Here is an 18,956-nt window from a genome sequence, read left to right as displayed (position 1 = left end):
ACTGTGCCTTTGGTTTCTATTTCCTAGATGTAGAACTTGGCATTTATCCCTATTAAATGTCATCCTGTTCTTTTCAGCCCAGCACTCCAGCCTATCAAGATTACTTTGAAGTTTGTTTCTGTCTTCCAGGGTATTAGCTATCCCACCCAATTTGGTGTCATCTGCAAATTTGATAAGCCTTTGAGTCTGAATCCGTCTGGAGGAGTTTCTTCCTTGCAACTTTCCTTCAACAGTCCGAAGGTTACCAGAGGCCTTGGGGAGGAGGCAAGGAGGGGTGTCCCCTTGTTATTTAGGATCACATATCGGAGATAACAAGGGGATTGACGTCACTTAGTGCACGCTCCCCCTCCCAACTGGATGGGGGGGAGGCAAGCACACCAAGCGCTTTGCCTGCCCTCACGTTATCCCCTACAAGGGGAGGTGTAGAGTAGGCCAAGGCGGTCCACCTCTGAAGCAGTGGCTCAAGGAGCTCCAGCCAACCCGTTGGCTGGGGACTCATGACCGTGGCTAAGTCCATTTGCACGGCGCACGCTGCCCCCATGGGGATGGTGCCTGCGGCACAGAGCTCGGAACTCAGGGCCACCTGCATCCTTTTGGCCGTGCTGAGAGGGGCGTGGAATTCTGTGCCCCTCTCAGCATGGAGAAAGGCAAAATGGGTGTGTGTGTGTGTTGGGGGGCATGATGTCATAAGTGTGGCCACACCCCATGACATCAGTGGCGCATGGCCATGCCCACCGATACCATCCAGCCCAGTAGGGGGCACTTTGGACTCCCACCTAAAATCTATTCCCCACCTCTGCACTAAAGCATTAGACTTTTTCAAGAAAAGACAGCTGATATTGGGGGGCGGGGGCAGGGATGACTTAAAGAACAGTATTTGAAAATAAGGCTGCTTTTCTTTTTTTCTTTTCTTTTTTGAAGAGTGGGTTTTAAATAGCCGGCTTCTGAGATTCATGGTTGCCAATTTGGCCCGTTTTGCACAAGGAGGAAATAAAATACAGCCACCGCCTCTCTCACCATTGCTTGAGCTTCCTCTCGTATGGCTGGAATAGCAAGGATGCTGTAAAGCGCCCCATTCACGTACGGATGTATCTGCAAGGGAAGAGAAGAGGACGTTCCCACTGAGAATTCCTGTTTCCAGGGCTCGGAGAGGGCGTTCCCCATTCTTTATCCTTTGGGGTAGCCCCTCCTCTACCGTCAGGAGGCAGGTCCTGCTGTACTGCTCGTAGGCAGGGCCAGATTGGAGAGGAGGGGTGTTCCCCCCCTAGAAGAGAGGGCAAGACACTGGTCCTACCTAACAGAAGAGGAGGGGCTGTTCCGAGGGAACGATGAATGCCCCCCGGGAGTCCTGGGAAAGGTTGACGGATGGGCCATTTTTAACCAACAGAGGCATCAGGTCCCTAATGCCGATCCTCCTACAACTCTGTCCCGACAGACCTTGAGAATCATTTCTTCAGCAAAGCTTTTCTTACACCATCCCGACCTGGGCTAATTTCCCCCATCTGACTACGTTGTATAGTGGCTAAGTGTATATTATATGAGCCAGGAAGCCTCCAGGTTACATTTCACCTCTGCTGCGAATTCCGTAGGAGACCTTAGGCAAGTCAATACCTTTCCGCCTCTGTTTCCAACATTGACTGCCGTTTTCATCCGCTGTTCCTTATGGAATCATAGAATCGTAGAGTTGGAAGGGGTCTGTAAGGCCATCGAGTCCAACCCCCTGCTCAATGCAGGAATCCACTCTAAAGCATCCCTGACAGATGGTTGTCCAGCAGAGCAAGACAGGGCTAGATTGGGCTGGGGAAGTGGGGAGGGGGTACAGGCCATTAGACAACAAGACCTGCACCTGCCAATACCCCTTCTTTCACCCAACCCCCTGCTCAATGCAGGAATCCACCTTAAAGCATCCCTGACAGATGGCTGTCCAGCTGCCTCTTGAAGGCCTCTAGTGTGGGAGAGCCCACGACCTTCCTAGGAAATTGGTTCCATTGTCGTACTGCTCTAACAGTCAGGACGTTTTTCCTGATGTCCAGACGGAATTTGGCTTCCTGTAACCTGTCTGATTTTATTTTTTTATATGGCTGGTTTTAAATTGTTGATGCAAGTTGCTTTGGCTGTTCTATTTTAAAACGAAAGGTGGGATGCAAATGTTTCTTCAATAAATAAATAAATAAACAAGCAAGCAAGAACACTAGAGTTAACCACATTAAGAGCCTAGGTCCCAAAGGTGTAGGAGAGGGAATATTCTGGGAGATTCTGAAGACTTTTTTATTCTCTCAGTATTTTAACACTTAATTTTAACTTAAATTTAAATTTTACTGTTCTAAATTCTGTATTTTAATGTTAAATCAATTTCTGCTGCGTGGTTTTATCCTGGTTGTGCTTTTTAGACGGTATTTTGTATTTGTGTTTTTAGACTGTTGGTTGTTTTATTATGGTTTTAATGTCTGTGAACCACCCAGAGAGCTTCGGCTATTGGGCAGTATAAAAATGTAATAAATAAATAAATAAATAAACAAACAAATATTCTGTAGGTCTGGCCCTCCATCTGACAAATGATGATGATCTAGCATCCAAAAAGGAAGTATACGGGCTGTACTAAAACCCAGGGGCAGTGGCGGAGGGCCAACCTGTCGGGAGATATTCAGACTTTATTTCCCTGTAGGGCTTTAAGGTCAAAACCAGCATCTTGAATTGGTTCCACGAATACGATGTGTGTATTTAGGATAGCACCATCTATGTAAATGGCACTTTACAAAAGATGAAAGAGTAGGTCCCCACCCCCACCCCCCAAAGGCACTGAATCTAAAACAGACCAGACAGAGGAATGGGGGGGGGAGAGAGAATCTTCCGGACTCCACAAAAGCGCCCTCCCTAACCTGCCCCCCCCCGCACTCCAGCCCCTTCTTAAAATCTCCCCAATGGTAAAAGGAAAAAGGAATGTCTGACAGCTGTGTCATTATAATCCAGTCCATTTGGATGTCAGTCTGCCAGTTCCTGGGATTATTTTAAAGTCCTTGAAAAGTATTTCTTTGAACCTCAATTGGACTCGTTGTCATGCTGCCCTTCTGCGGATACCCACATGTGACACTCCTGATTCCAGATCTCAGCATCTGGAGGAGTTGGGGCACGCCATCACCCACATGTTCAGAGGGCAATTTGCAAACTGAACATACAGTACTAACAACAGCTCTGAAATGTTGATATAGTTAGGGTGACCATATGAAAAGGAGGACAGGGCTCCTGTATCTTTAACAGTTGTATTGAAAAAGGGAATTTCAGCAGGTGCTGTTTGTATATATGGAGAACCTGGTGAAATTTCCTCTTCATCACAACATTTAAAGCTGCAGGTGCCCTACCCTCTTTTAAATCTGGTCACTCTAGTATAGCTCCTGCAGCTTTAACTGTTGTGATGAAGAGGGAATTTCACCTGGTGCAGCAGGCATACAAATGACACCTGCTGAAATTCCCTTCTCTATGCAACTGTTAAAGATACAGGAGCCCTGTCCTCCCTTCCATACGGTCACCCTAATAAAGTACATTACTGACTGAGCTCAGTAATGGGCTTGAACATTTTAGAATCATAGAATAGCAGAGTTGGAAGGGGCCTACAAGGCCATCGAGTCCAACCCCCTGCTCAATGCAGGAATTTTAAGGGCCTTCCAGTCCCACTATCCAGTCCCTTTGCTGCAAGTGAGCCTGCAGCCTCCCAGAGGATATTGGACTACAACTTTCACCATCCCTAACCACTGGCCACACTGGCTGAAGCTGATGGTATATGGAGTCTAACAACATCCATCTGGACAACCATCTGTCAGGGATGCTTTAGGGTGGATTTCTGCATTGAGCAGGGGGTTGGACTCGATGGCCTTGTAGGCCCCTTCCAACTCTGCTATTCTATGCTTCTATGATCTGGGGGAGGGACAAAGGCCTACTACCTCTGCCCTACTACAACTAAACCAAAGTAGCATCTTGAACCGGTTGTGTCTTGAAGTGAAATGATCACATTTTACAAGCTAAAAAACGTCAACTGGGCACCGAGCGACAAACGCCCAGGAATTTATTTGGAATAAATAAAATGTGCTCCGTTTCATTCTATAAAGGCGGTTATGTCTTCGTCTGCTCCCTTTTCTACCCGTGCAAATATTAGCTATGGAAGTACCTCGTGGTTCTCGTGGCCGAGGAGATCCGAGAGGACCTTGAGTATCTCGTTGGCCATCTTCACACACATTTTCTTCCCTGTGGAGGTTCAAAAGAAAGACATAGGATGCTGTGTGTGTGTGTGTGTGTGTGTGTGTGTGTGAAAGGGAAGCTTTTTGAATTTAGAGCGGCCATCCACCATCGGCACCTCGGTCTCGTCTAGAACAGCCGCTGACAAACAATTAGGCACCGTTAACTCAATAGCCAGCTGCGGCTTGAAAAATGGGCACGGTAAGATTCTGCTGACTTTGAGGAAGCCGATCCGTTACCCCAGCCTGACACAGGGCAGGCTCACCACCATGTGGGTTAAGAAAGCGATAAGCCAGGCAGGCCCAGAAAGGCTGCAGCTAAACCTCATGTCGTCAGGGGTAAACCATGGCCGTGGCTAGACGACGGGGGCGGAGGGCGACGACCTCTCAATTTTATGATCGCAAGATCGTTGCCCTCGTCTACACGCAGCATGCGATGTCCAAGGGAGAAGAGGACATCGCGGCCGCCATTTTAAAAAAAAAAATCCGAGAAGAGTGCAGGAGCGCTCCTGTGAAAAAAGTTTTTTTTTTTAAAAAAAAAATACACACCACCTCCTCATTCCCCCACCCCACCCACAATGGGCACAGAGCTCCTGAGGCGCTCCGTGCCCCAGCTCCTCGCAGTTACTCGCAAGGAGCTGGGACAAAACCGTGACAGCGGGCCACACGTTCCGCAGCCTCGGGTTCATCCTGAGACTGCGGAAAAATCGGAACTAAACTGTAGGGCGATATCCCAGGCCAAAGGAGGGATTGTCCCTCCCTGCTCCCGGGATGCCCTCTGCGTCAAGTGGACGCACAAGGACGATCCCGGGGCGATCACTGGGCTATCGCCCCGTCTAGCCATGCTCTTAGACTTTGGAAGTAGAGGTGCCATCTGCCTCCATTCACGGTGAGGGGAAAAAGTCTCAATGACATCAGCCAAGTGTGATGTCCAGCTTTGCCTGACGTCAACTGTATTACGCTGGATACCTGAGCTCCGAAGGCAGAGGTTCATGAGCAAGGCAACCGAGTAGGCCAAGGTGTAATCCGACATGCAGTCCGTATCCTTCAGAGCCTCCACTAGCCACGGTATGAGCCCGTCCTTGATCATAGCCGACTGCAAAGCCCGCCTGGAAAAGCACAATAACAAAAGCACTCGTTTGATGACCAGCTAAAAAGATGTCCGTGAAAAGTGACAGCCTGACTTCAGGTTGAAAGGACTATGGCAGTAAGGTTTGGCATGTAGCCTTAAGGGAGAGACTGGCAAATAAACTGACAAAAGGAACAAGATTCAAAGATACATTTAATAAAGATTGGTATTGTTTCATAGGAGGAGGAATGAGCTCCCCAGAGAGGTCCGCCTGGCGCCTACACTGTACTCCTTTCGTCGCCAGTTGAAGACCTTTTTATTCACTCAGTATTTTAACACTTAAATTTAACTTAAATTTAAATTTTACAGTTCTGACTCTGTACTTTAATCTTATATCAATTTTGCTGCGTGGTTTTCTCCTGGTTGTGCTTTTTATACTGTATTTCGTAATTGTGTTTTTAACCTGTTGGTTGTTTCATTATGGTTTTAATTTTTGTGAACCGCCCAGAGAGCTTCGGCTATTGGGCAGTATAGAAATGTACTAAATAAATAAATAAATACATAAAATAGTATACACAACCTCATCGGAATGGGAGAATAAAATTCCAAAAGAATTCAAATCCTTTTGGTTGACATAATGAAAGATACATCTTTTGTAATGGGTTAACTTATCTTCCTCTTTTTTATTTTTCTGACTTACAAAAAAAAGAAGAAAATGTTTAAGAGATGAAGAATGATACATATGTGCTTGTATGTTTATAGGACACGGAATAACGGGCTCAAGTTAAAGGAAGCCAGATTCCAGCTGGACATCAGGAAAAACTTCCTGACTGTTAGAGCAGTACGACAATGGAACCAGTTACCTAGGGAGGTGGTGGGCTCTCCCACCCTAGAGGCCTTCAAGAGGCAGCTGGACAGCCATCTGTCAGGGATGCTTTAGGGTGGATTCCTGCATTGAGCAGGGGGTTGGACTCGATGGCCTTGTAGGCCCCTTCCAACTCTGCTATTCTATGATTCTATGATATGCATAAATTGTAATAGATATATATTGTAATAGATACAATAGTATCATTGATTTCCTATGAGGGGAGGAGGGATGGGATAATTATGACTGGTTGCATTTTTATTTCTATTTCTGTTTGTTATTTTTGTACGTTATAAAAAATGAATACATAAAGAAACAACTATGGCAGCCTCCCACAACTGGGCGCCCCCAAGATGTGTTGGGATTACAACCCCCATGAGCCTCAAGCAGCATGGCCACTACTAATAGGATTTGTAGTGCAAAACATCTGGTGGGCTCCAGGGTTTTTTTTTTGGGGGGGGGGGAGGGAGGCTGGACTATGTTATCAATCCAAAACTCTGTGGATGCTTCAGCACAGACATGAAGCTTTCTGGCTGCTCCTTAGGAAAAAGGTCAGGATATAAAAGGGCAAATGAAGAAGACGAGCTCCTGGCAAAGATATGCTTTCTCGTTCACAATGACATTGTGGCTGGTGTCACTGTTCTCAGCCAGGGGTCTTGCCAGAAGTCGGTTTTGCCTGCAATTTTGGGAAGAGATCTCAGCAGAGGACTCAGTACAGTACCTAGGCAGTTCCGCAGCTGAGCAGAGACCACTGGTGCTTGAGGTGGCAAAATCACGATGGGATCTGTCCCACGGATTAGCCTCAAGTGCTACCCATCTGGACATTCTCCTGCACAAGTACTACCAAAATGAAGAGGAGCTCTTCAAAGGAACTGCTGTTCTCTTGCCCCGCTCCTGTTCGTTTCAATGGGGCTTGTCCAGGAGATATTCTGGAAGGATGAGGGCCTATGGGTCTTTCTCCACTCGGCTTGCCTTGATGGCACCGGAAAGCTCAGCTTGCCTCTGATGAGAGATTGCAAGAAACCCTGTCCTGGAAAAACATTCAAAAACTTTTTTGTGGCATGCTGTGATCCCATCACACGCAGAAGAATTTCTTAAGACTGCTCGGCCTGCGAACTGCAGGCAACGTCATCCTGTGATGTGCTCGTTGTGGAGAAAACAGTCCTGGGAAAAGAACCTACATCAATTATCTGCCCAAGAAAAAAGAAACCAGAGGCTGGAAGAAGAGATAGGCTGTGAAGCCATAAATAACAGTTCTGGTAGCAACTCAGTTAATGTTTCACTGGGTTTTATTTAGAAATTTAATCACTTTCTGATGTTTCTTTACCTCTCACTCCCTTTCTTAAGATGTTCAAATACACCATGGCCCATAAAAAAGGGCTAATAAAATGATGCATTTATGGCTCCTAGAAGCTTTTACTAGTGACCTTACTTGGCTTATTTAACACTATTCTTGTTCAGTGTGGCGCAGAGCGGTAAAGCAGCAGTTTCTGCAGCTGAAACTCTCCCCACGGTCTGAACTCGATCCCAGCGGAGGCTGGTTTCAGGCAGCCGGCTAGGGTCGACTCAGCCTTCCATCCTCCCGAGGTCGGTAAAATGAGTACCCAGTGAGCTGGGGGAAAGGTAATCACGGCCGGGGAAGGCAATGGCGAACCACCCCACTATAAGGCCTGCCAAAAAAAGTCAGCGAAAGCTGGTGTCCCTCCAAGAGTCAGTAACGACTCAGTGCTTGCACGAGAGGTTCCTTTCCTTTCCCTGCTCAGTTTACTCTTCCTTGTAGAAAATGTCCTCAACTGACACTCTTTTGCCAATTACAAGGAGTTTAAAATTCACAGTAATCTGAAGGTGCATATGCCTCAACATATTCTTCACAAGGAATAAAGGAGGTACGTGGACTTTCTTTCATGTTCTAGTTACATCCAACATGGATTATCGTAACATGCTCTCTGTTCAGAAAGACTGCAGAAGCTAAAATATCATCAGGAATCGGACATCCTGACCTTATCACTTTGGTGTTCTTTCAACTATACCAGTTTCAAGCCCAATTCAAGATGCTGGCCTTAACTTTTGAGGCTTAAAACAATTTGGGACCAAGATACTTTACGGACCACCTCTTTCTGAATAAACTTGCTTGTACGCTTTGGTTAACATCTGAGGCTCCATTACTTATCACCCTGCCGTCTCAAGGAAGGTGGGTGGGCACACAGCAGCTTTTCCAATGGGTTAAGGAAACACCTGTATGTCCACCTCATGGCTTTCATGTTCCAGCAAGCAGCCAAAATTGAAAGAGAACCTTTACCAGTGCCTTGTAAAGGGTTTCTTTGTACAAACCCTTGCAGTGATTGTGAAGAAGCTTGGACTATATATCATACAAACTGAACATGAACTGTGGCCATCAGATGGTAGCAATTTGCTACCGCAACACAAGCACTTTCTAAACGGCGCCCAGAGGGCCATACGCCCTAACGGGCGATCAAAGATCGCAGATCAAATCAAAACGCAAAACTTAAAATCAGAATAAACAATCAAATCAAAGAAGAGAAAGAAAGAAGAAAATTAGGAGAAATTTCAAAAAACGGCTCTTCAAGAATTTTTTTCATACTAGCTAGAAGCTTCCCTCATGATGCTACCAAAATGGCGGTCGGTCGAAAAGAGACTGAGGGGAAAGCAGGAACCGTTGGAACATGTGTACTTGATGATGGGGGAGGGGTTCCCGTCTAAAACGCCTCTAGCTATAGAAACAAGCTTCAAAGTGGTCTTGATAGGCTGGAGTGCTGGGCTGAAAGCAACAGAATGACATTTAATAGGGATAAATGCCAAGTTCTACATTTAGGAAATAGAAACCAAAGGCACAGTTACAAGATGGGGGACACTTGGCTCAGCAATACTACAAACGAGAAAGATCTTGGAATTGTTGTAGATCGCAAACTGAATGTGAGCCAACAGTGCGATATGGCTGCAAGAAAGGCAAATGCTATTTTGGGCTGCATTAATAGAAGTATAGCTTCCAAATCACATGAGGTACTGGTTCCTCTCTATTCGGCCCTGGTCAGGCCTCATCTAGAGTATGGCGTCCACAATTCAAGGAGGACACAGACAAGCTGGAGCGTGTTCAGAGGAGGGCAACCAGGATGATCAGGGGTCTGGAAACAAAGCCCTATGAAGAGAGACTGAAAGAACTGGGCATGTTTAGCCTGGAGAAGAGAAGATGGAGGGGAGACATGACAGTACTCTTCAAATACTTCAAAGGTTGTCACACAGAGGAGGGCCAGGATCTCTTCTCGATCCTCCCAGAGTGCAGGACACGGAATAATGGGCTCAAGTTAAAGGAAGCCAGATTCCAGCTGGACATCAGGAAAAACTTCCTGACTGTTAGAGCAGTACGACAATGGAACCAGTTACCTAGGAGTGTGGTGGGCTCTCCCACACTAGAGGCCTTCAAGAGGCAGCTGGACAACCATCTGTCAGGGATGCTTTAGGGTGGATTTCTGCATTGAGCAGGGGGTTGGACTCGATGGCTTTAGGGGCCCCTTCCAACTCTATGATTTTATGATTCTATGAAGTTTTCCCGAGCATGCGCTACACAGGCGCAGAGCCCCATGTCTGTGAAGCACAGAGGCCACGAGGAAGAACCTCCACACATGCTAGTTAAGACGGGGCATGTATGCCATTCCCTCTTCCCCATGAGCTCTTGCAGAGCTCCCTTGTACTTCAATGAGGGCTGTCCAAAAGAACTTCCCAGGGGATTATTTCCTCCCAGGGTCAGTTCCACCTGCCCCTACACCCTGCCGCCCTGCCCAGGGGCCACCTCTGAACCGGTCCGGCCCGAAGGCCCCCAGCCGCCATCCATTCCTCTGCAAAAAAAAAACCCATTCGTTATTTTTGTGCAAAAGACGACAAACCTGCTCCCTTCCTGCCCCGGGGGGAAATCATTCCGTGCATCCCCCCACCGCTCTGCATTTGTTAGGCCCTTAAAGATAACGGATGCTGGCCAATTAAAGATGCTTATTAAGCACGAGATGTGAGATGGAGATGCATCTGTAGAATATGATTATAGTTGTGCAGAATGGGGTGGCAGGCAGGGAGTTCGCTAAGCAAGCCAAGCTCCTGCTGAGCTCTCCTCTTCCTCCTGCCCTTAAGTGATGCTCCTGTCATCAACTCCGGAAGGTTCTGATGACAGCTGTATGAAAATATGCAGGTTGCTTACCTGTAACTGTAGTTCTTCGAGTGGTCATCTATGCATTCACACATATGGGCTTTGCGCCTGCGCAGAGACCAGACCGGAACCTACTATAGCTGAGTGGAACGTTTTTGGCGGGAACCCCTCCCCCCACGCTACCGCGCATGTCCATGGGGTTCCCGCCCTTACCTCAGTTTACAGGAGTCCGACGTTGTGCCCCCATAAACATGAGTGTAAATAAGTAAAGTACATTCCACAATAAAACAGTGTCATTTATAAGTCTCACACCACCAAGTGGGGATGGTGGGTGGGTTGTGTGAATGCATAGATGACCACTCGAAGAACTACAGTTACAGGTAAGCAACCTGCATTTCTTCTTCGTGGTCTCTATGCATCACACATATGGGCGAGTAGCAAGCTGACATACCTTTGGAGGTGGGTTGGTGCATCATCTGAAGATCTCTGAAAGCACTGTCCTCCCAAATGAGCAGTCCTGCCTCGCACGGGTGTCCAAACTGTAGTGCTTGACAAACGTGGATGGAGTGGACCACGTTGCGGCTCTACAGACGTCTGCCAAGGGAACACCTCTGGTGAAGGCCACCGATGTTGAAACAGCTCTGGTGGAATGAGCCGTCACAGGTTTCACTAACTCTAATTTAGAAATAGAGTAGGCCAACTCTATTGTCTCCACTATCCAGCGTGATAGTCGTTGGCAGGAGACAGGGAGTCCCTTAGAAGGCTCACCATAACAAATAAACAGTTGCTTTGTTTTTCTAAATGTCTCTGTCCTGTCTTTATAAAAAGCAAGAGCCCTTCTCACATCGAGAGTATGCAAGGAAGACTCAAGAGGTGAAGTTGGATTAGGAAAGAAAGCAGGCAAAGTAATATGCTGAGACAGATGAAAAGTTGACACTACCTTAGGTAGGAAGGCTGGGTCTGTGCGTAGCACAACCTTGTCCTTATGAAAGATAGTGTATGGAACATCTATCCTAAGAGCTTTAAGCTCACTTGCCCGTCTTGCCGATGTAATGGCTACTAGAAAGACAGTCTTTAAAGTAAGTAGCCTAAGGTCTGTCGACGCCATGGGCTCAAAGGGCTTGCGTGTCAGTGCTTGCAGCACAACTGACAGGCTCCATGGCGGCACGATACTTTTCACAGTCGGTATCGTGTTCTTCAGACCTCTTAGAAATTTCTTCGTTGTTGGATGGGTAAAAGGTGTAAAACCATCCACACCCCGGTGAAAAGATGTAATCGCAGCAAGGTGAACCCTGATGGATGCGAGCTTAAGTCCCTGCTGGAAAAGTGTCAATAAATAATTAAGGATGAAGGGTAAGTGGCAAGATTCTGGTGTTTGATCTTGTACTGAAGCAAAGTTCCGAAATCTTTGCCACTTTGCTGCATAAGTTTTCCTAGTGGAAGGCTTTAGTGCTGCCAATATAATGTGATCCACAGTCAAAGTTCTAGTTGTAGAGGAGGAGTTGTTGTTATCCTCCATGCAGTCATCTTGAGGGTCGACAGATCTGCGTGTCGAACCCTGCCCTGGTGTCGAGACAGTAGCTTCGGTGTCGACGGGAGCCTGATGTAATCCCCTCTCGATAACCGAAGAGCGTGTGAGAACCACGTCTGTCGAGGCCACCACGGCGTGATCAGGATGCAATCGGAGTTGTCCATCTGGATCTTGGCTATCACTCTTGTCAACAGTGGAAAGGGAGGAAACATGTACAGGAGATTTCCTCTCCAAGTTCTGGTGAAAGCGTCTCCTAGAGAGCGCTTTCCTCTTCCTGCCCTGCTGCAAAACTTGGCGCAGACTGCGTTGTCCTCGGTAGCGAAGACATCGACAACAGGGCGGCCCCAGTACCGAAAAAGGCTTTCCCGCACTTCGACGTCGAGCTCCCACTCGTGGTCGACATGGAAGGATCTGCTGAGAGAGTCCGCAAAGACGTTCTCCTTGCCGGCTACATGGATCGCCGTCAGGTAAGTCCTTCTCTTTATGCACCAGTTCCATATCCTGAGTGCAGACCGGTTCAGAGGGTGTGATCTTGTTCCACCCTGCCTGTTGATGTATGCCACCACGGTAGTATTGTCCGTCGCGATCAAGACATTCTTGCCCTCGATCAACTGTGCAAATGCTCTTATTGCATTTTCTACAGCCATGAGTTCGAGATGATTGATGTGCTGTTCTCTCTGGGCTCGAGGCCAACGACCTTGAGCAGTAAGGGAGTTGCAATGAGCTCCCCATCCTTCTAAAGATGCATCCGTCGTGATCGTTACCGAAGGCGCCTGTTGTTGGAATGGAACGCCTTCGAGAAGAGTCGACATCGAGAACCACCATTTCAGCGATGCCCTGACTTGCTTCGGTAACGAAAGGTAAGTTCGTCGAGCATTGAGCCTGAGATCGAAAGTCCTTAAGAACCAGGCCTGCAATACCCTCATTCTGAGTCTTGCAAACCTGATGACTGCCGTAGTGGCTGCCATCAGGCCTAATAGTCTCTGGACTGTCCAAGCCGATACCTTCCGGCGGCTCTCGGTGTCGATGGCTAACTGCTGCAAAGTGTTCGCCCTGGTTGAAGGTAAGTATGCTCTTCCGTCTCGAGAGGATAGGGTTACTCCTATGAAGTCCAACCTCTGCTGTGGGGTCAAAATGGACTTTTCGTGATTCACCCAAAGCCCCAACGAGTCCAATAGGTTGAGGGTGGTTAGTATGTCCGTTTGAAGCGTCTCGCTGTTGTCTGCTACTAGGAGCCAATCGTCCAGGTATGGATAAACGTAAATGCCTTTCTGCCTTAGGTGGGCGCACACCACCGCCATGACTTTGGTGAAGACCCTCGGCGCCGTGGCCAACCCGAACGGAAGAACGGTGAATTGGTACTGGGATGTACCGATCGAAAACCGAAGGTAAGCTTGATGCGACTTCCTGATGGAGATATGGAAGTACGCATCCTTCAGATCCACCACTGCGAACCAAACTCCTTTTTGTAGAAGCTGTAGAATTGAAGCAACCGTTGTCATACGGAACTTCCTCGGGGTGATGAACTTGTTCAGTTGTCTTAAGTCCATGATCGGTCGAAGACCTCCATCTTTCTTCGGGACCGTGAAGTAACGAGAGAAAAATCCCTGATTGAGTTCCTCTGCGGGTACGGGAGAGATGGCTCCCTTCGATAGCAAGGTCTGTACCTCGAGCAGCAGAGGAGGGGATGGAGCCGTTACTTCCACGCCGGAAAAAGGAGGAAGGGCATCGAACTCGATGGCATAGCCCGAGTTGATGATAGTGAGCACCCAGGAGTCTGTTGTTATTGACTCCCATAGATGGTAATGGGGTGCTAGGCGGTTCGCAAAAGGGGGTGGATCTGGGGCCGAAGAGTCAAACACGCTGCTTTTTAGAAAAGTCAGGTTGCCTCTTATCTTGTTGATATCGGCCCTGGTATGGCCTCTTCCTTTGCAACTGCTGCTGTTGCTGCCGAAGTTGAGGCTGGTACTGAGGCCGGTATTGCTGGTGCTGTTGCATTGGCGGTCTCATCCATCTCTTTGGCCTGTACTGCGGTGGAGGAGCAGTGAATCCCATCTTTTTAGCCGTTGTTCTGGCTTTGTAGATGGAATCCAGTGTTTCATCGGTGTTAGAGTGAAAAAGTCCCTCGCCATCGAATGGCATACTTTCTATCCTCCACTTGGTCTCATGGCTCAAATTAGCCGATCTGAGCCACGCGTGTCTCCTTAAAGATATTGCGCCCATCATGGACTTCGAGTGGCAGTCCACTTGGTGTCGAGCCGTGGATAACTGCTGCCTGGCGATGGCTGAAGCCTCATTTTGAAATACCCTCGCCAGTTCCTTCTTGTCCTCCGGGAGGTGTTCGCATAATGAACCCATCTTTTCCCATAGGAAAAGCTGGTACCTCGCCATCGTCGCTTCGTATGATGACGCTCTAATGCCTAAGGAAGAAGAGGAGTAAATCCTTCTGCCAGTCTGGTCTAATTTCCTCCCTTCCCTATCCACCGGTGCCGAATGTGCCTTTTGAGATTGTCCTTGGGCTGACTCAACCACTATGGAGTTAGGCTTTGGATGTTGAACCAAAAATTTTGCGCCTTCCTCCTGGACTCGATAAAGAGTCTCTAATCTTTTAGATGTAGCCTGAGTCACAGCAGGTGTCTTCCAAGACTCTTGAGCAGTTTGCTTCAATGCATGTGGAATGGGGATAGCCAGTCTTTGATTGGTAGTAGTTTGGAACACATCATAAATGGGATCCACAACCGATTCATCCGTTTGTTGGATATCTAGTCCCAATGCCTGTGACATCCTAAGCATATGGTCAGAGAACCTGACCATATCGTCCGACGGAGAGGAAGGGTCGTTATCGTGGACCTCATCCTCCGGCGAGGGCATCGTTGGAGTTGCAGACACCCTCGATTCCGAGTCTGACGGGTAGTCTTGCTCAGGAGAAGACATCGTAACCACTTGCAACTGAAGTTGGTCTGTTGGTACCGTGGGAACTGCCTCGGTCGATGCCGAAGGTTGCATACGGTGTCGAGGAGTAGACACCCTCGATGCCTGATGGTCAGGCGATGCAGGTGGTAATCGGCACATCCTTGTTACAGGTGGCGGTTGGGCGTAGTAGCCTTCCCGGGGACTCTCTCGATCCGGAAGGTAGTGTTGGGGACGGTATCGCTCCCATTCGTAGTCTTCGTATCCCAAGTGAGGATCGGAGTATCTGGAAGCTCCATCCCATTCACGGCGAGATGTAAGTCTTGGCGACGGTTGTATTGGGATTAATCCCTGCAACGTCTGAGGTCTTGTAGGCTGTTGGAAAGAGGCCGCTGACGCAGAATCTCTTATTTCGCCCTCCGAAAGGCTGAGCGAGCGCGTCGGTACCGTGGCCATCGGCACCGACTGAGATCTCGATGCCGAGGGAGGCCTCGACATCGAAGCGATCGGAGCAATGGGAGGAGTAGAATGACTCCTAACCGCCTCAGGCGCTCGAGGAGACGCTAGGGTGGATCTCTCAGCGTCCCTCTTTTTCTTCTTCTTCTTCTTCTTCTCCAGCTCAGAAGAAGGCTTAGGAGTTCTGGCTTTCTTTGAAATCTTCTTTGCCATAGAACTCGTCAAAGACCGGCCAGGTGTGAGGGGTATCTGTGCCCTATGAACTCTGGCTTGCACCTCAGTGCTGCGGTCTGCTGGTTTGTCGGTAACGGACTTACGAATTGCCGTTTTTTCAGTAACGGACTTACCAACTGCCGTTTTTTCCATACTGGGAGCCTCAGTAGCCTTGAGAGCTTTTTCCCACAATATAGAGCGAAGTCTGTCGGCTCTATGCTTCCTAGTTTGTTTTGTAAACGACATACAGTGGTGGCAGGCTTCCACCACGTGTCCTTCTCCCAAACAAACGAGACAAAGGGAGTGCCCGTCCGTCGGAGGAAGTTTCGCTCCACACCGTACACACTTCCTAAACGGGGCTTTCGCTGCCATACGGGCCTCAGGCGACCGAAGTCGCTGAGAGAAAACTATCTACAATTAAATTTTTTTTTTTTTTTTTTTATAGATAAGAAAGAAGTAAGAAGAATTAGGAAAGATTGAAGAATGAACAGGTTTAAAGAAAGATTAAGTAAGTTAACTAGAAGAACGCTAGAGGTTCGGTTAGCTGGTCTATGCACAACGGCGGACGACGAAGAACTGAGGTAAGGGCGGGAACCCCATGGACATGCGCGGTAGCGTGGGGGGAGGGGTTCCCGCCAAAAACGTTCCACTCAGCTATAGTAGGTTCCGGTCTGGTCTCTGCGCAGGCGCAAAGCCCATATGTGTGATGCATAGAGACCACGAAGAAGAACAAGCGCTCTTCTTTCGTCCGTGAACACAACACAAGCCCGCCTTTCCCTTCCTGCGGTTAGCAGAGCCCCGCGGCTTTCATCACCTGAGGCTGAGTTTCTGCAAAGCTCCCAGGACGTTCTCTCGGGTAAGGGAATACTTGTCTTCGGCTTTCAACCTTTCTTCCAGCATGTGGAGCAACCGGGGATTCTGGGAAAGGTAGAGTCGACCTGGGAGAAACAAGGAGGAGGAGGAGGTTGGGGGCGTGCAGCACGGGAAAGGAACAGGCCTCCTCTCTGCTCTTTAGAAAGCTTCGAGTAGATTCTTGCAAGATTCATTCCAAATTCTTAAGACTGCCCTGATGAATATCTGTCTTAAACCTTCTTTAACATCCTTTTTATTTTGTCAACAACATCTAAACAAGCATCACACATAATACACACACACACATAATATCTACCCACAAAGCTACATATAACAACTACAATTGCTAAAAAACATTTCAGGGTGAGGTTAGGATATACGTTTCTTCAGTCCTCTTCGTGCCAGGAGTGCCCCTTAATTTCTTAGTTACCCTTCCACCTAATTTACAACATTGAATTCACAGAAATATGCTTATTTTCCCTCCCCTCTTCTTAACCTAAAAGCCACCAACAAATAGATCATTTTTCTCTGTCTCTTTCAAATATTCTATCAACGGTTTCCATTCCAACATAAACGTGGCTGCTGACCTTTCTCTCATTATCGCTACAAGTTTTGCCATCTCTGCCAGTTCAAACATCTTCAATGTCCATTCCTCTGTTGTCAGTATTACTGGGTCATGAATATTTGTCTCAAACCTTGATTTCCCCACCCCCTGCAGTTATTCTAGGGGGCATCATTTCTACAAGCGACACCTTGAGGAGAACCCGGCTGCATCATCGGAAAAAGGGGTGACGTGGCCACCAATTTGGATGGCTTTAAAACACAGTTGGATAAATTCCTGGAGGAGAAGGCTATCCATGGCTACTAGCCCTGATGGTTATGGGCCGCCTCCAGTATCCGCGGCAGTAAGCCTGTGCGCAGCAGTTGCTGGGGATCATGGGTGGAAGGGTGCTGTTGCACTGTGTCCTGCTTTGTGGGTCCCTGGTCAACAGCTGGTTGGCCACTGTGTGAACAGAGTGCTGGACTAGATGGACCCTTGGTCTGATCCAGCAGGGCACTTCTGATGTTCTTATGTATATGGTTCTTATAACCAGGATGATCAGGGGTCTGGAAACAAAGCCCTATGAAGAGAGACTGAAAGAACTGGGCCTGTTTAGCCTGGAGAAGAGAAGATGGAGGGGAGACATGACAGCACTCTTCAAATACTTAAAAGGTTGTCACACAGAGGAGGGCCAGGATCTCTTCTCGATCATCCCAGAGTGCAGGACACGGAATAACGGGCTCACGTTAAAGGAAGCCAGATTCCAGCTGAACATCAGGAAAATCTTCCTGATAGTTAGAGCAGTACGACAATGGAATCAGTGACCTAGGGAGGTTGTGGGCTTTCCCACACTAGAGGCCTTCAAGAGGCAGCTGGACAACCATCTGTCAGGGATGCTTTAGGGTGGATTCCTGCATGGAATCCACCCTAAAGCATGTAATGGCTTGTAGGCCCCTTCCAACTATGCTATTCTATGATTCTATGTTCTCCTCCCAGAACTGAATCCATCCACTGCCATTCCACCTGGCTACATTAGAGGGAGGGGTAAGACAGCAAAGCCTCCATTGGCTTGGCTGAAACCAAGTGCCATTTGTCTACCACCTTCTAATAACCGTCTCTATTCATGGCCGCTCCAAATAGCTGTATCAGAGGGAGAGGTGAGATAGTGAAACCACTGCCATTGGCCTCACTAGGGCCAACCGCCATTTGGTGCTTGTCCTCCCAGAACTGTTGTTCAGCAGATATGGTACTCGGATTTGCTTATTTTCCTCTTCCCTTCCTGTCACGTTTCCCTTCTGTGTTATGTAAATAGTTATTTAAAAATGCAAAGCAGCAGCAGTGAATTGGCAGAAAGGTCATATACAAATGCAATAAATGAAAGAGATAAAGAAAGGTCAAGGCAAAACCAGTTGTAACTCAACACGTATAGTATTTCCCACCCTTTGTTTGCTTGGAAACCCTACATCTGATGAAAAAAAACTTGCTCACAGAATTCTGGCTGTTGGTTGAGATAATAAAAGTACTGAGAACATAAGAGGAGCCATGATGGATCAGAGAAAATGTCGGAAGAGCCCAGCATTCTGTTCAAATGATGGCCAACCAGCTTCTTGTGGGAGGCCAACCAGCAGGACATGAGTGCAACAGCACCCTCCCAGCCATGTCCCCCTACAACGGGTATACATAGGGCATACTGCTCCAGATACTGGAGGCAGCTCATCGCCATCAGGACAAGTAGCCGTCGGCAGGGCCGGTGCCAGACTATTTTGCGCCCTAGGCAAGGTGAGTTACTTTCGTCCCCGCCCCCCCCCCCCCCCCCGCCCCCAAAATGCCAACTTTGAATTTTAAGAACATACGTCTCCTGGAAAAAAATAAGAAGCACAAAACTTGAAACTGCTAAATTTATTTTGAAGTGCAAGAAATACGTCATGCCAATGATAGCAAACAAATTGGAAAGGAACGTCTATGGGTCTAAAATGCATTATTTAATAGGAAAGGGCACCAGGTCGCCTCGCCTCTCTCCTCAAACAGGCCGCGATGTCCAGGCAGGCGGGCAAGCGGGACTCCCTCTCCCTTCCCCCAGGAAAGCTAGGGACTTGTGGACTCCTCGCAAGGCAAACTCTCCTGCTTCCCGATC

General features: G+C 48.0%; 1 protein-coding gene across 1 annotated transcript in view; it reads right to left on the bottom strand.

Moving 5' to 3' along the window:
* Window positions 1–18,956, bottom strand: part of ARMC9 (armadillo repeat containing 9) — a 125,083-nt gene that overhangs the window by 36,619 nt on the left and 69,508 nt on the right. Inside the window, exons 14-17 of the mRNA XM_063131770.1 lie at window positions 16,244–16,367; window positions 5,199–5,338; window positions 4,163–4,239; window positions 1,018–1,092 (exon numbers count right to left, since the gene is read on the bottom strand). Of these exons, the coding sequence (XP_062987840.1) occupies window positions 1,018–1,092; window positions 4,163–4,239; window positions 5,199–5,338; window positions 16,244–16,367 (416 nt within the window). The remainder of the gene's footprint in view (window positions 1–1,017; window positions 1,093–4,162; window positions 4,240–5,198; window positions 5,339–16,243; window positions 16,368–18,956) is intronic.

This window comes from Elgaria multicarinata, chromosome 8 (assembly GCF_023053635.1).
Source record: "Elgaria multicarinata webbii isolate HBS135686 ecotype San Diego chromosome 8, rElgMul1.1.pri, whole genome shotgun sequence".
NCBI lineage: Eukaryota > Metazoa > Chordata > Lepidosauria > Squamata > Anguidae > Elgaria > Elgaria multicarinata.
Note: the sequence above shows the minus strand (reverse complement) of the source record. Positions and strands in the feature narration are given on the sequence as shown.